General features: G+C 35.6%; 1 protein-coding gene across 1 annotated transcript in view; it reads right to left on the minus strand.

The window, feature by feature from the left end:
- The window catches only part of PLB1 (phospholipase B1), a 120,580-nt gene that overhangs the window by 40,324 nt on the left and 64,215 nt on the right, over positions 1-16,041 (minus strand). Inside the window, exons 31-41 of the mRNA XM_070949718.1 lie at positions 15,686-15,759; positions 14,008-14,051; positions 12,440-12,548; positions 9,703-9,754; positions 9,066-9,146; positions 7,249-7,314; positions 6,319-6,419; positions 5,032-5,113; positions 4,322-4,426; positions 2,665-2,760; positions 2,167-2,238 (exon numbers count right to left, since the gene is read on the minus strand). Coding sequence (XP_070805819.1) covers positions 2,167-2,238; positions 2,665-2,760; positions 4,322-4,426; positions 5,032-5,113; positions 6,319-6,419; positions 7,249-7,314; positions 9,066-9,146; positions 9,703-9,754; positions 12,440-12,548; positions 14,008-14,051; positions 15,686-15,759 — 882 coding nt within the window. The remainder of the gene's footprint in view (positions 1-2,166; positions 2,239-2,664; positions 2,761-4,321; positions 4,427-5,031; positions 5,114-6,318; positions 6,420-7,248; positions 7,315-9,065; positions 9,147-9,702; positions 9,755-12,439; positions 12,549-14,007; positions 14,052-15,685; positions 15,760-16,041) is intronic.

Genomic DNA, 16,041 nt, shown 5'->3' on the forward strand with positions numbered 1-16,041 from the left:
TTCAAGCCACTAGATCAGCCCCTTGACTGCAGCTAAGTCTGTAAGTCTAGCAATGGAAATGCTGCAAATAATGGTTCTCTCACACAAAAGGGGATCATTTTGGAACCAGCCTATTTGTATAATGGAGGCAAACTGGAAATGTTGAACTGAGATAAGCTTCCATAATGAGACTACTTCAAATAAGTATTAAGATGCAGAATGCAATTGTCTGGAATCTTGTGTGTGAAAAAATGTGTATATCTTTTCATCATATCGCTTGTCAGCCAATCCAACATATTGCACAATGCTGCAAGTTGGCTGTTTGGTGACAGAAAGGGATAATGCACAAATAATGCAAAAGAGTGATAGCTGGCTTATTTGACACATAAAATTGGGCAGAGAGGAAAATTAGAATTACAGGCAGTTTAATAATCCAAATTCTAATAATATTTTGCAGTCTATGTTAGAACTTCTTACATGCTATAACAGGCCTTAAATTTCCCATTAATTTCTCAACAGAAAAATCTGTGTCCCAAGCTATGCTCACTTTCTGCTGCTACCAGTGTGGAGAATCCCATTTCCCTAAACACTTATCAAAGGTCACATATGAGTATTTGCTCAGAACAATTTGCTGCTCTGTGCATGAAGTATTTTAAACAACGTCTCCCACGGCTCCTTCCAAAGTTCAGATGTAGGCACTGCACAGATGCAAACAAATCTGTAAATCTCACTCGAACACTCTTGCCTTGTAAAGACTATAGAGACACTTTTCAGATTATCCTACTCCACGAAATGTTGTAATCCAAAAAGTGCTATTCCCCCACCCATTTTTTTAAAAAAAGAAATACAGTACAAACCAGTTTATCTTCATGGTTTTACTGTGTTGTTTTATAAACTGTACAGTATGTCTCAGAGAAAAAAACCTACATCACAAATTTTAACAGATGTAGAACTAATTGCATTTACACCTAACATGCAGATAGATAGAAAAAATATTGCTTGGTCCATTTGCCTCATGTTGTGTAGGAGGCTATTTATTATTTGTTGGCTTCGTTATATCTCCAAGAGCTCAATACATCATGAATAGTATTTTGCCCTCTATTTTTATTTCCTGACAGCAACACCTGGAGAAGTAGTGTGAGGCTGAGAGGTAGTGTGGGCTGAGAGGTAGTGTGAGGCTCAAAGGCATCCAGCCATCTTTCATGACTCAGAATGAAGCTAATTCTCTACAGTTCTAGTCCAATGCTTCTCAACCTTGGTAACTTTAAGATGAATTTCCCCATCTGTTTTGGGAATTTTGGGAGTATGAGTCCATGTATGTTAAAACTGCCAACATTGAGAAACACTGTGATATTTAACCATTATGTTGCTCAACCATAAAGTGTTTGGCCATCTTGCATATAGTTTGGCTAGAAAATTCAAGGATATTTTCCATTGTCATTAAGCAGAGCTGCTTTATCCCACAAAGGTCCACAGCAGATCCTCATAATTTTACATGTATTTTCCAGTTCTGATCATGAAATCCCATAGATTAAAGAAGACGAGCAAATTCCATAAATTAGCTGGTAAGATCAAGTAAAATAAAAACTCTAATTTTAAATATCTATATTATGCTGCAGTTATGCCTATTTACTATGAATAAGATACGATGGACCTTTTTTCCTGAATAAACTTGAGCAGGATAGTGATGTTAATCTGTATAATTATGCCACTAAAGTATATGTGTGAGGTAAGAATTTTCCAGAACTAAAACCAATAGTTTCTCCTAGGAGATGTGAAACAAATAAGAATTGGCAGACCCATATGAAATCTGTAAGCTTATTTTGGAAAGACTTCTATTTTATCTAGTACATGGACCAGAGATACAGGATATAAATTTATTTATAGATTAACAGTGCAATCCTATACATGCTATTTAGATTCAGAACTAAACTGCATTACATTTTATGGTAAAATTGTCTAGAATTTCAGTTGAGGAATAGGACCAAGAGTTTCCACCTTCAACAGAAAAGTTACTTGGAAATTTGCTTGGTCCTCAAAAATCAAGATCATCAAAGGACATCTGTTCATAATTAAGCATGAACTGTTAAGCTGCTGGCATTCAAACATTATTGGATGTTGATTTGATATCCAAATTGTTTGTTCCCAGAAAACCCTTGCACTAGAAGAAGATAGTATTATGTTTACCGGTGTTGGGCAACTCAGTGTTATGTTATCCATAAAATTGAAGGAAACATCTTTTTTCCCAACAGGTTGAAGCTAGAGAGTAAAAGAAAGATATGATTATATGGCTATTTTATTTAAGATCTCATGCAACTATTTGATTTACTGCTTTCACAGATTTTGTGTAATAAGAAAAAGAGATTTTAAAAAAGCAATGGGCAAATATAAAGGTTATAAATAGAATATCTTCTTGCAGGATATCCTATAAAATTCTGAGAACAAAATACAGCAGTTACCTAATTCAAGATTCAGCTAAGACTGGAGTAGAAAAAGAAGTCCAGACATAATGGGATGGAGAGAAAATTATAGTCCTTAGCATTGACATTCAGTCGGATTCACTAGTCTTGATAGTAAGTTATCAGCTTACTATCAGAAATAAAACTAGGGGTTTTGGTAGGAATGTCCAAATAAAACAATACAGCCATTTCAAAACCAAATTATTCCCTGAAGTAAGTGCCTCACCATATTGTTCCAGAGAGCTCTAGATAGTTGGGAATGTGATTTTTGGCTAAAATGAAAACAGTCCGGTGCAAAGAAGGAGGTATCTACTCGCCCATCCTGAAAATGAGGAAAATATCATTATTATTATGCTTTTAAAGATGCAAAAATAACAAAGCCAAATATAACCTATATTTATTTTTTTCAAAGAGAACTAGAATTTTAACATAAATACTTTATTCCACCTGTGTCATAAATCAGAGTCATTCAATGAAGTGGACAATGAGAGATTCAGACAGATTGACAAAAGTTTACACTGTACAGAATCAAACTGTGAAATTCCTCATCAAAAGGTGCGTGGTGATGGACCCCAACTCAAGCAACTTTAATAGAGGATTAGGCAAACTGATGGAAAATTCTGGCTAATCTGAGGAAATGTTAGACAGTATGCTCTGAGTACCAGTGTTTATATGAGTAAAGATACAATCATGTTCTGCTTTGTGGGTTTTCAGTAGGTGCTGGAATGACCACTATGGATACAATATTGGATAAATCATTAATCTGATCCATTACAATTTGAAAGGTGAAAAGACTTCAGGTCACGAAGCACTAAAGACGCTCAATTTGTTCTAAATATAATTCTCTTAGACCTAATATAAATCTTGCAATACAGTTTTTATAGCCAAGATTGATTACATTCCCTAATATACATTATGAAATGAGTTTTAATGTGAACTCTTTCAAGCATGTTTGAATTTTAACTTTGGCAGAATAGATTTCTTTTTTTATTTTATAAAAACTAAATATGGAAAAAGCAATCACTTACAGTAAAGTCTTTAAAAATAGCATGAATGACATCATATGTATAAATTGTTAAAACACATGATGCAAGCATGAACATTTTTAGATAAAATTAAAAAATTATTGTTGTAATTTTTTGAAATATGAAAGTAATACATATAAGAATGTGCCTGTCAAACTCATAACGGGATATATTTTTATTCCTATTGATATGCTTTCAGTCTTCTTTGTCCAGTGTTGATATATCTAATCTCAATTCTATGTAAGAAACACAGAATCCAGCCTAATATAACTGATGCTAAGAATCTAGGCTGTGAATTTCAGTCCATAAATAAGTAATATAATATATAATTAATATATCTTATATAATTAAATATAATGCAAAGAAAAACAGGAAATTGATTCAAAACACACCAGCTATTCAATATTTTAGAAAACAGTTATGTGATTCTGCTCAGATTATATTATGAATGATCTATGAGTTTGTACTGTAGCAATGGCTGAAATTTAGGCAATGCTTCTACAGATCAGATTTGTTTCTACAGGCTATTTTATATTTATGGTTGAACGATTTCATAAAGCATGTTTCCCAGAGTCTGTAACTCAGTCCGAACATATCAAAATAATATTACTTTTGCATTTTCAGGATCTCATAGATATATGCATCGACATTAAATTTACTCTGATTCTGTGAATACTTGTAGAAAAATAGGGAATGGGAACATTATGTACAACACCTTAAATTGTACAAAATGAAGATATTATTATTGCTTTGTTGCTGGTATTATGGTTTTGTACCTACCTTGGGAGAATTGTTCTTTTACAGAAGAGCAATAAAATAAAATAAAATAAAATAAGTAAATGGGAATTTGGAACATACCTGTAAAACAGGTAATGAAATATTTCGGAGGAATGGCTGTAGTACAACTGTAAAATCTTCTCGAGTATCATACTTGTGACTCTTAATTAGTGTCTGTATTTTGCTCTGGGAAAGAAATATAAAAATATAAAGATCCATCCTTCAATTCCTTGGCTAATTCCCATTAATCAAGCAAGAGGAGATCAATCTTTTGCTTTTGAATCAAAACAATTCATGATCTAAAATAAGGGTGTCAAACTTGATTTCATTGAGGGTTGTGTTTGACCTTTGGGGGGCCAGGGGCTAGGCGTGGTCAGGGTGGGATTGGCTGGAGTGGCTGTGGCCAGCTCGACGTCACTCATTGAGGCTCCATTTTCACTGGCAGAGGGCTGCAGGAGGCTGTCACGGCTGAAAACGGAGCCAGGGAGGTTGCATGCAGTCCCCCCAAGCTCCATTTTCGCTGGCAGAGGCACCACGGGCCAGTCCTTTGCTGTTTCAAGGGCAGCCCCATGGGCCAGATCTAAGCGCCCCGCGGGCCTTGAGTTTGACATCCCTGATATAAAAGATAAACTGGATTTTTGGATTATAACACAGCATATTGAGGGACATGGTAGCTTTACATTATGTAGTATAACCTTCAAATGTAATGTATAATGTTATATTAGGAACAACATGACAAGTGTATAATAGACAATCCACAAAATGGCAGTATTGATTCATGGCACTCCTACCTGATAAACTTTGATTGCTTCCTCCATCATCAGGAGATCTAATGAGCCTTCTTTAATGGAAAGAAGGCAACTGCATTGATCTCTGCATATGAAAATATAGGAAGAAAAGGCACATATGGAACAAACATACAAAAAAAGACTGATACAGTCATGAAGTAAACAGTTTCTCTAGTAAGGAAGCAGATATCTATATACTTCATTTCTTCAAAGAAATATGAGGTTTTTAGTTGTGGTCTCTCCTTAACGATGAACGTGGATAAAATGTTATTAAAAATGCAGAAGGTTTCGATTCTAGCCATTTTTATTTCTGGGCTTATCCTTTTATGAAGCAAGAGTTGCCAGGAAAGCAATATGCTCACAGAATAAGTACACAATCCACCTTCCCTCTCTTTCCCAACACATTGAAGACCTTGTTGTGTGATAGTTATTTTCTAGAGGCAAGATGTGGGGAAAGCCAGGGAGTGTCATGCTGCAAACACAGACAATTCCCCACAAGATTATCCCTGCCTTTGGTTCAACAAAAGTATCTGAATATCTGTTATTTAGCTGTAGGTCAGCCTCTTATTCTGGAACAAGGCTGCAATTTCTATAATTTACATAGCAAAAGCTCAAGAGGAGGCATCAGCAGATCTGTGGCAATCTAAAATCACCCCCCCCCCCAATTCTTTAGAACAGTGTTTCTCAACCTCAGCAACACTTTAAGCTGTGTCGGCTTCAACTCTGGCTGGGGAATTGTCAGAGTTGAAGTCCACGCAGCTTAAAATTGCTGAGGTTGAGAAATAACAATCTAACGGAGAGGATCTCAAATCAATTTAATGAGAACCAGATGTGTTCAGTGGCCATTGAATGCTAAGGAGAAATAAAGCCAGAAGAAAAATGGGGAAGAGGGAGAACATAAAGTAATGAAATGCAAAACAGCAACACTTAGCATGCAGGTGTCACTTATACTGTATACAAGAGAAATCTGAATGAGTGAATGACCAGATTGTATTGGATCCAAAATAGCCAGTTTAATCACAGGGAAGACCAAGCGCTGTAATATCTCAAGTTTATTTTTAAAGAAAATAAATCATGATTTAGCAGAGAAAATACATCAGCAAAATGAGATGTCTTTGAATTTTAATGTAATCTTATGTGGGATATTTTTCTGTGTTATATTGGTCGTAAAGTCTACATGTAAACCTTAGTATGTTTCAATTCTCTTTTAATCATTAAATTTCAGAACTAATCATTGGATACTTAGTAGTCTTTATATAAATTAATAGCTTGGATGCAAGAGGGCCTTACTCTGCTAAGTGCACAGCACATGGTAATCTGCTATCTAGAAACAGTTGTCTTAAAGGGAGAAGATCCATCACCTCCACCAGGTTAACCAGAACTTTAGGTACCTGAAAAGGAAAGGAGTTAATTATCCAAATTGCATTACATGTAACACAGAGCTTGCATCTGTTATATATTAATTTCAAAGCTCCTGTCAAATTTAATTTGCCTCCTATCAGGTTTCACCAGATTCCCTCTGCATTCCCTTCACATTCCCATCTCTGCACGGACATGTTTTTTATTCCATTATATCACAGATAATGGAGTTACAGCCCAATTTATCTAGATGGATCTGGTCAGGAAAGATTGGGACCAGAAAGTAATTATTCAGTTCAAAGAGAATATGCTTAAATTCACTTCTGTTGATTTTAGTGAATGACAGTATTCACTAAAAAAAAAATTGTCTCCCTATTTACATTTAATTACATTCCATTAAACACTGAAACATATGATTCCTTGGCTTTGTATTTTTTGCCTATATGCAAGATATCCTTTTTTTTATTGCAACTGCAAAACCACATTTCCAAATCCTCTCCAATTTGCAGGATACTCCATAAAAATACCATAGGGTAACCCAGTATAAAGGAGACTGTAAAAATAAAACATTAGGATTTTTATACTAGGTTTGAAAAGATCCTGTGATACATGTATAAGTGTATTTGTAATATTCATTTTGCAGTTGACAATACAAGGAAGAAGAATTGCCTTATTTTATTAACAACAATAAAATAATGCCCCTTGAGTATTGAGAAAATGCAGTCCCCTTGCAGATGGAGTGAGATGTGACCTCAATTGAAAGTGTGCGACATATGGCTTTTGAATGAGAATCAGCAAAAAGTGGACAATTGTGCAAGACAAAATGAACAGATGTTCTCTGAGCAACAGCCCCCTACCTACCTCTGTATGAAGCAAGTCAAGCGCTTCTTGAACATGATTTGAAAAGTTTACCGCTGAATAGTGGTTCTAATTGGGAGGAGACATAGAAAGAGGCTGTTACTGATTATAGAAAAGGAAAGGTTAAGTGAATTGTTGTAGATTCTATGAATTAAAATATGTGATTGTTCTTGAAATTTGGATCTCTACTGGAAAACATAACATGGGATTCATGTACAGTACTATGGTGTAACTAAATCAGACAATGATGCAGGCGAAAATGAACTAGTATGACCTAACTACAAGCTGTGCTAGAAAGACAATGCACAATCTTAGTCATCTGGATATCTCAATAAAGTCCACAACTTACAACAGTTCATTTCATAACCATTCACAGTTACAATGGCACTGAAAAGAGTGATTTATGACCGTTTTTCACACTTATGCAGCATCACTATGGTCACGTGATCAAAATGCAGATGCTCAGCAACTGACTCATATTTATGACGGCTGCAGTGTCCCAAAGTCATGTGATCATCTTTTGCAACCTTCTGACAAGCAAAGTCAATAAGGAAGCCAGATTCACTTAACAGCCGTGTTATTAACTTAACAACTGCAGTGATTCATTTAACAATCATGGTCGTAAAGTGGCGCAAAACTCACTTAACATATGTCTCACTTAGCAATAGAAATTTTGGGCCCAATTGTGGTCATAAGTCGAGGACTACCTGTAGGCTTATTAAGTGCCCTCAAGCATTTAAATGCTAGATTTGCCCATCCAAAATTTTTGAAAGAAAAATTATAACTACTTTCAACAGAATATTTTCCATAAGAGGGCACCTGATTGTACAGGTTTTCATATTGAGGAGTGGGGGATGTAACTGCATTCAGTTTAGCAGGGTTAAAATGTTGTATTAGATCTTCAGCCAGGGAATGGAAAGAGTAAATCACTTAAACTAATATCTACTCAATCCTCACAGTTTAGAACTGTTGCTACTTTTTGTAAGGTCAGAGACTTCAGTTTACAGAAAGAGTTGTATACCAGATATACCAACTTGGCAGTTCCTAACTAAGAGAGAAAAACTGAGTCAAAGGCTAGGCAATTTTTTTTTAACTGACTTCAACCAACATACTTTTAGAGATTAATTATCTACATTTAAAAAAAAAATACTCAGTTTGTATATTTGTAAGCAAAAATACATTTACTATATTTCCTAACAAGGAAACAGATACTATAAAGTTGTTGTTGAAATTTTCCAAAGTTTAAAGAAGAAAATGTCAGTTACTCTCTTTTCAGCATGGTAAATGAATACAAGCGTCAGAAACATTAGCTTGATACCAGGAGCTACATTATGCAACTTCTGAAAATCTATACGATTCCCTAATTTTCTTTTCTTGTTCTAATATTTCTGGAACTAATCTGAGATAGCATACTAAGGACAGCTGTCCTCATTTTTTTTCCCCCTATGCAAATCTGGCACTTTTGAAGCATCAAATTAGCCCAGGAGAATTACAGAGTGAAGAGAGAGTTTATCAGTTAATTGCCATGAGTTTATAAAAAAATTACAATCAAACCATGGACGGAATAAAGTAGGTAGGAGAAAAAAGTGATCACCTTTCAGTTTACACCTGAAGCTTTATCCTCACTCCAGAAAATTATTTCAGATTACATAACTAATCTCTCTGGGATTAATATGCAAATATTGTCACAACTTCCAATTGAGCTCTATAGTTGTCAATAGGTTGTTCAGTTATGGAATATTGTCTTTCTAGTACAAAGTTGCAATGTTAATAATTCCCCAGAACTAAAATATTGGCTTATAAACATTCCAAAAACTTACAATATCCTTGCAATAGTTACAGAGATCTTGGATTCCAATAAATATTGTTATGACCTTCCAGTCAGTGTCGAATTTGGCTTTCTGAATGAAAAGAATAAAATAATACAGTATATCATTTCTGGTTTATCCATGCAAATATAAGGGTATCATCCTACACATTTAAAATGTAATTTATTGTGATTCTGAATAAATCACAAAATTGTTATGATTTTGACTGCTCACCAAAATTTGGACTACTTGCTAAGCATATAATCCACAGCCTCATGAGAGACAGATACTACCTCTTTGACATGTACTTTTGATATGTGTGATTTGAATCCTAATCCTATTTCTTTGTAGTTGTCTCTTTAGGTAGCCTTATTGAAATTATTTCTTTTTGACCTTTTAATTTCCAGAAAGGCAGCATAGATTGTGAGAGTCCTTTCACGTATACACCCCAGGTGAATGCCAGGCAAGGAGTCTCTGATAGGTGAAAATAGCAGAGTCTACCAACCTAAAAACTTAAATAGGAAGTGGAACGAGGTGTGAAAAGCCAGAAAGTTTATGGAACTACTTGATACTCCACTTTCCACCATATGGGCTTAGCCATTGCACAACAGTGACAAATAAATGAGTTCCTTGAATGTTGCCAACCTACCAAATAATTTTTCATGATTTTTACAAGGTGCCTTACTTGATCTGGTAGATCCCTATGGAAAAAAAATAAGAAAAAAAGATGAATAAAGTTGATAGAGAACTGATGCCTGAAAACATACCTAAAAAAAACAACTCTGTTAAAAAGCAACAGTAAAATCAGAAATACAAGTTCCACTGTGGCCTCCACCAATAAAGCATTGTGAAAAGACTAGGGTAATTGCACAATACAAGTATTGTCTGGAAGTCCCCCAGGGAACACTTTAATATCGTATATTGCTTTTGTTTACAGTGGGATAAGTAAAATAGTACTTAGAAAAAGGGAGTGATTCATCAGTAAAAGTGGTTGATGACTCATGTCTAACAGCTAGGAGCTTCAGAATCTATCCAATCAGATCTGCCTCTGCAGGAATATACATGGTAGCATTTTGCTTTCAGTTGTGCATAAAATAGAATAGAATAGAATTAGAATAGAATAGAATTTTATTGGCCAAGTGTGATTGGACACACAAGGAATTTGTCTTGGTGCATATGCTCTCAGTGTACATAAAAGAAAAGATACATTTGTCAAGAATCATAAGATAATTTAATAGTATTAGAAATTACTGTATTTTGGGGAGGGAGGGAGGGAGGGAGGGAAGGAGGGAGGAAGGAAGGGAGGAAGGAAGGAAGGAAGGAAGGAAGGAAGGAAGGAAGGAAGGAAGGAAGGAAGGAAGGAAGGAAGGAAGGAAGGCACCATACCACGCCATTCTTGAATTATTAGTTACTGCCTGAAGCTATTATATAGAAGCATCTTAATAGTGATGAAAAATAGTGATGAAAAATATATAGAGGAGTTAACCCTTGGTCTCAGAATCTGAAGTGAGTTGTTGGTCTGTTCCTTTATTTGTTCTGTTTCATAGATTTCCCATACATAAGGATGTCCTGATATTTCCTGAAACAGCTTCATATCAGTGGAGATAAATAATTAACTTTGATAAGATAATTCCTTGATTTATATGGCTATTGGGTGAAAATCCAGGATATATATATCCATTTGTCCTTTATCCTTAGTAGATAACCTAGAAATAACTTATAGGAAAAGTATTTAAGAGTTCATAGACACTGTAATAATATCAGTGAACATAATGGCAGCTTTTGGAAAAAGGGGAAAGAGAGAATACTTATTTTTCTCTACTTCTTTCTCAAGTGAACACATTTAAAGGAAGCCAAGAGATGTCAAAGGAACAAACCTATAATTCCAAGATAAAAGTGTTGGATAATATTGATGTGCTATTCCTTTCATGTCTTTTTGTACTGTCCCAAGGCAATTTCCACCCCGAAGTGGATGAACAGCACCCAAAACTGAAGGGATATGAAGCAGAATTTTCTGCAAACACCTCTCATAATCCCTAGCATTAAGAATACATTTTAATAAAAATAATTTTCTGACATTTCATGACATCTGTCTGGAACCTGCACTACATATCGGACATTAATACAGTTGAGCGAGTCCAGAGATATTTCACAAGAAGAGTCCTCCACTCCTCTGCTTGCAACAGAATATCTTATGCAATCAGGCTTGAAATTTTGGGCTTAGACATCCTAGAACCACGCCGCCTTCGGTCTGACATAAATGTAGTACATAAAATTGTCTGCTCCAATGTCCTACCTGTCAATGACTACTTCAGCTTCAACTACAACAATACATGAGCACACAATAACTACAAACTTAAAGTGAACCACTCCAAACTTGATTGCAGAAAATATGACTTCAGCAACAGAGTGGTCAATGCCTGGAATACACTACCTGACTCTGTGGTTTCATCCCCAAACCCCCATAAACTTAACCTTAGACTCTCTACTGTTGACCTCACCCCATTCCTAAGAGGTCTGTAAGGGGTGTGCATAAGCACACCAACATGCCTACCGTCCCTGTCCTACTGTTCCCATTTATTCATATCCATTTCATGTATTCATAATCATGTTTATATCTGTTATCTTATACATGCTTGACAAAATAAATAAATAAATAAAATAAAATAAACATTTTCAATCTGTCACTTTGGCTACTTCGCCTAGGTGAAGTAATCCTGCAAAGGTGAGCTATCAGTGTGTCAGGGATCCACAAGGAGTTTCACCTATTTTTCTTACTAGAAAGCTGATCAAGATAAACAGATCATTGATTTTCTATCATTAGCAGCAGGAACAGCACATTCTGTTCTTCTCTGATCAACAGAGAAATCAATGAGGAAATAAGCAACCTTAAGCAGAATTACTGGAAATGAAAATGAGTATGAGTGCTCTGCAGGACCTACCAGCCTTTCTAAACAGTGCTAGAATAAAAGCCATAAATTAAACAGAAGCATTGGACAGAGAGTGCCTTATTCCCAGTAAATCTCTCAGGAACACTGCGAGAGAAGAAAATAGATTTAATGTATATGTGCAGTACATGGATTTGTATGTCAACTGCAGCATAATGGATAAATAAAAAATAAATATGCAGTTTCAAAATTTAACTCAGCCCTTGGGGCCACAGAGGTTGCCAATTTCTGGCTAATGAAACAGCCATCCATGTTAGAAGTGCGTAGATTGTATCAAGAACATCGTGAACTATTAGCTGTTTTGGAAAATTTGCTGCTGGAAAACTGCTGGGCCAGAATGCTTAAATCAAACAATCTTGAAGAATATATAAACATTCTAGAATGCACCATTTTGCAAATTTTGTGTGTGTGCAATTTAAAAAAAAAACAAAACCATACCTAGCCTGTGCTCCTGGAACTGCCTGATTGAGAATGGCATTTGTCTCAGTAAATTCACCAATACCAATTGAATAGCCTGTGAGGTTAGCATTGAATTCATGAAGGATATCTGGAAGAAATGGCAAATTATGGAAGAAAGAAAGAAAATCAAAGGATCTCTTTAGAGGAAAATTTACTCAACAGTTACTAGATGTAATTGTTGTAACGTAGCGAAGCATGGGTATCCAGCTAGTTAACTATAAATTAGCTCACTATGAAGTTCTTGACCTAAACATCTTGTCATAAGTCCTCAAAGTCTTTTCAAGAATATACTGGTAAGAGGGACAAGGCCATTGTCCTTCTTACCAGTATATGACTTGTAGCACCTCTTGGGGTATGTCTGAACATCAGAAAACTTTAGAGATCACTGATCAGCAGGAATACTCCAGTTCTTTCCCAATTTTACTGGACATGCCAGAGATTGAATCTGAGGTTGTTTCCATATAAAACGTGTGCTGCACTATTGAATTATAGCTATTTTTCTATGTTTCGTAAAGCGAACAACAGGATTACTGGGCAGCAAAACATGGATATATGGAGGCTGAAACGTGAGATGCTGATGCAAAGAAAGGCCAATGGGTATCTCATATGCCTTCAACTGCAATTTTAGAAAAATTGTATATTTGGAAAGGCTTCCTGGCATTTGCTTCTCTTATTTTGCTGTTCATGTTGGAAGGAGAAAGGGATTATGTATGTGTGTGTGTAGAGGGTTTCCATGTGTGAGTGTGGTGTGTATGTGAAAGGAAGAATAATAGACGGGAAATTAATGCCTTTTATAAATTAAAGCATTGTATTTTCATTTTAAAGGCTATAAATGCATACAGCTCTACCTGGTTTTGGTGTATCTTCTAGCAGATACATATACAAAGCATATGCATACACATATATTACACACACATTATTGATATGGAGATTACAGGATTGACTTAACCTGGAACTGGTAATCTGAGTTTGCCAAAGTAGAGAAGCTGATATTGCACAGGATTTTAATTTGTTTTCATTTTTTTTATTTATTCTTCTTGTTGAAGCATCACTCTAAATTCAAAAATGGCTTTGTTTTAAGCAATAATTATAGGCTTTTTAATATTACCCATCTTATTCAGTACTTTTGGAAATATACTATATATTATTACATTCAGTGGGAATTCAGATATTTTGTAGGGTAACAAAGCAGGACAAATATTGGAGGATTTCAATTTACTAAGAAATTATTTGTTCATTATAATTTATTATTAAATTCAAATCAAATTCAAATCCTCTAAATAAATTGACCATCTATAATAAAAACCCAAAATTGTCTTATTCCTATCTACAGATAAGATGATATTTTGATTAAAATATCAAACATTCAAGTTAGGAAGCAATACCTAATTTTAAGAATAACTCTGATATCAACTGCAATATTGAGTTCTGTGCTGCATTGTGTCATGGATTCCATCCTTACTGAATTACTCATTCTTAATAACAACACACAGAGGGAGCAACTGCTATTTTCTCATAGCACAATTGCAGGAGCAGGTTTGACTTACTTGGTAAAGTTGTTACATTCTTTAATGAAGCATCTCCTCCAATGCTGCAATGAGAAAAACAAGAAGAAAGACACCAAGCCCCTGTTAGTATAAAAGAGAATTTCTTTTTCAGGAAAAATGCAATTTAAGTAGAACAATAACTGGAACCAAGACATGCTGATATAAATAGCAGAGAAAGGAAAGGATGGACAGGACAAGGTGTATTAATGTCAGACACAAACAACCAGACCCACATGTAAAGTATTTACATTAGTTACTTTATTGCTCATTGCCTATTTCACAGCAATCTTCCCAGACTGACAGTTTGCACCTGAGCTAGACTAGATAAGGTTCAACAGCATTTGGAGGGCTGGACCTTGCCATCTAGTGCCTACATAATGATTCCAGTCTAATTCCCCACTTGAGTCTTCCTCCTGGCATGGCCAATCTCTCTGACAATAAATGAATAAGTGTTTATAGGATATTAATGCTTGTATGATCTGAGCAAGAACTGAACTTGCTAATGACCAATAGAAACCTTCATATAACATGGCCAGTGTTTCTTATTCTAAATATACCCTGATTTCTATAGAACAAAGGCAACCTTTATTTTCAAGGAATGGGCAAGTTTTAAACTTTCCTTTGCATAGCAGATCCACCATAGCAATTATAAAGAGATTCAGGAGTTAGACCTCAAAAAAATCTGAAAACTGTAACCCTACAGGGAAAGGAATATGGACCCATAGTATTCTTAGCATATCAGCAAATAACAGCTCTCTAGATTTTTGAAGTGTCATTTCAGGTAAACCCTTTAAAACTGGTATTATTTTGCCCCATAGATATAGAACACATGGTGAAACTTTAAAAATGCAGAATGAATAAAAATGGCCTTCCTGCTGAATGGTTTGATGCTTTTTTTACAAAATGTTCAGAAATAGCGTAATTGAGTGTACTTTGGTCTTCTGAAACAGCGCTCAACCTATGTCCAGCAACAATTCCTTTGATAGGTCACAGGCACATAGAAGCAGCACAGAGGGGAATGGCACACGGCTCTTGTTCTTGCTCTGCATCTGTTGCCTGACGGGCTATTTCTAAACATGGGTGCAAAGCTCTTCTAAAAGAATGTGAATCCAGCTGACAGGTAACATTCATAGAAGGGAATATGGGGTTGAAAGGAAATGGAGTCTAGTTCATAAGTAACACACAGCCTGACAGTTGCAACGGCCTCAGACGTGTCCTGGCAGTGATCTGATCAAGGCCATACTGTAGTTTTAGCACTCATCTGTGAATCTATTGCAATAATAAAAGTTATAAAACCAGGATGAAGGCAGTGTTACAAGAAGCATTGGGAGAACTTTCTCCCATTATACTCTGGGTCTCTCTTAGGTGCTACCATCTGTTGGCTGGGTAACTTGACAGGTGGATAAACCTACTGTTCTAAGCATTTATCTAAACTGGCCCCAGTCCAGAAAGAGAGAAGGACAAGTGCTTGTTTTCTCCACCAGCTGTGAAATTAACCCAAAGGACTCCATCAGCTCCTAAACTGGCAGTAAGCAAGCAAGGACAGCGCCATCTGCTGTGCTTGTTATTATAGCAGAATATTATAGCAGAATATTGTAGCAGACTTTTCTGCTGACTCAAGGACGGATGAATAACACTTTAACCAGCCATGACTTGAGCCCAAAGACAGCAGACTTACCTCCAAGCCAGACCCCGATATTGTGTATGCATATCCCACATATCATTTGGTGCTGATCCTATTCCAATACCAGCCTATCTCAGAAAGAACAGAAAGAACAATTTCATTTATGTGTTTTGTGTTTTCTTTTCCTTTTTTATTGTTCAAATAAAACTATCCCCTTAAGTCTTTGGCACTTACAACATAATAATAATAATAGCCTTTATTGTCATTGTCATGTATACAACGAAATTGGTTTAGCCTCTACTGGTGCAATCCATAACAGAAAATACAAGATAATACAGTTCCCATGGGCATCTGACCCTTTTTAGTCATTATTATTTAATTATATACCTAAAAATGTGAGATCACAGATG

This window comes from Pituophis catenifer, unplaced genomic scaffold (genome assembly GCF_029215685.1).
Source record: "Pituophis catenifer annectens isolate HBS135680 unplaced genomic scaffold, rPitCat1.0.hap2 SCAF_1, whole genome shotgun sequence".
Classification (NCBI taxonomy): domain Eukaryota; kingdom Metazoa; phylum Chordata; class Lepidosauria; order Squamata; family Colubridae; genus Pituophis; species Pituophis catenifer.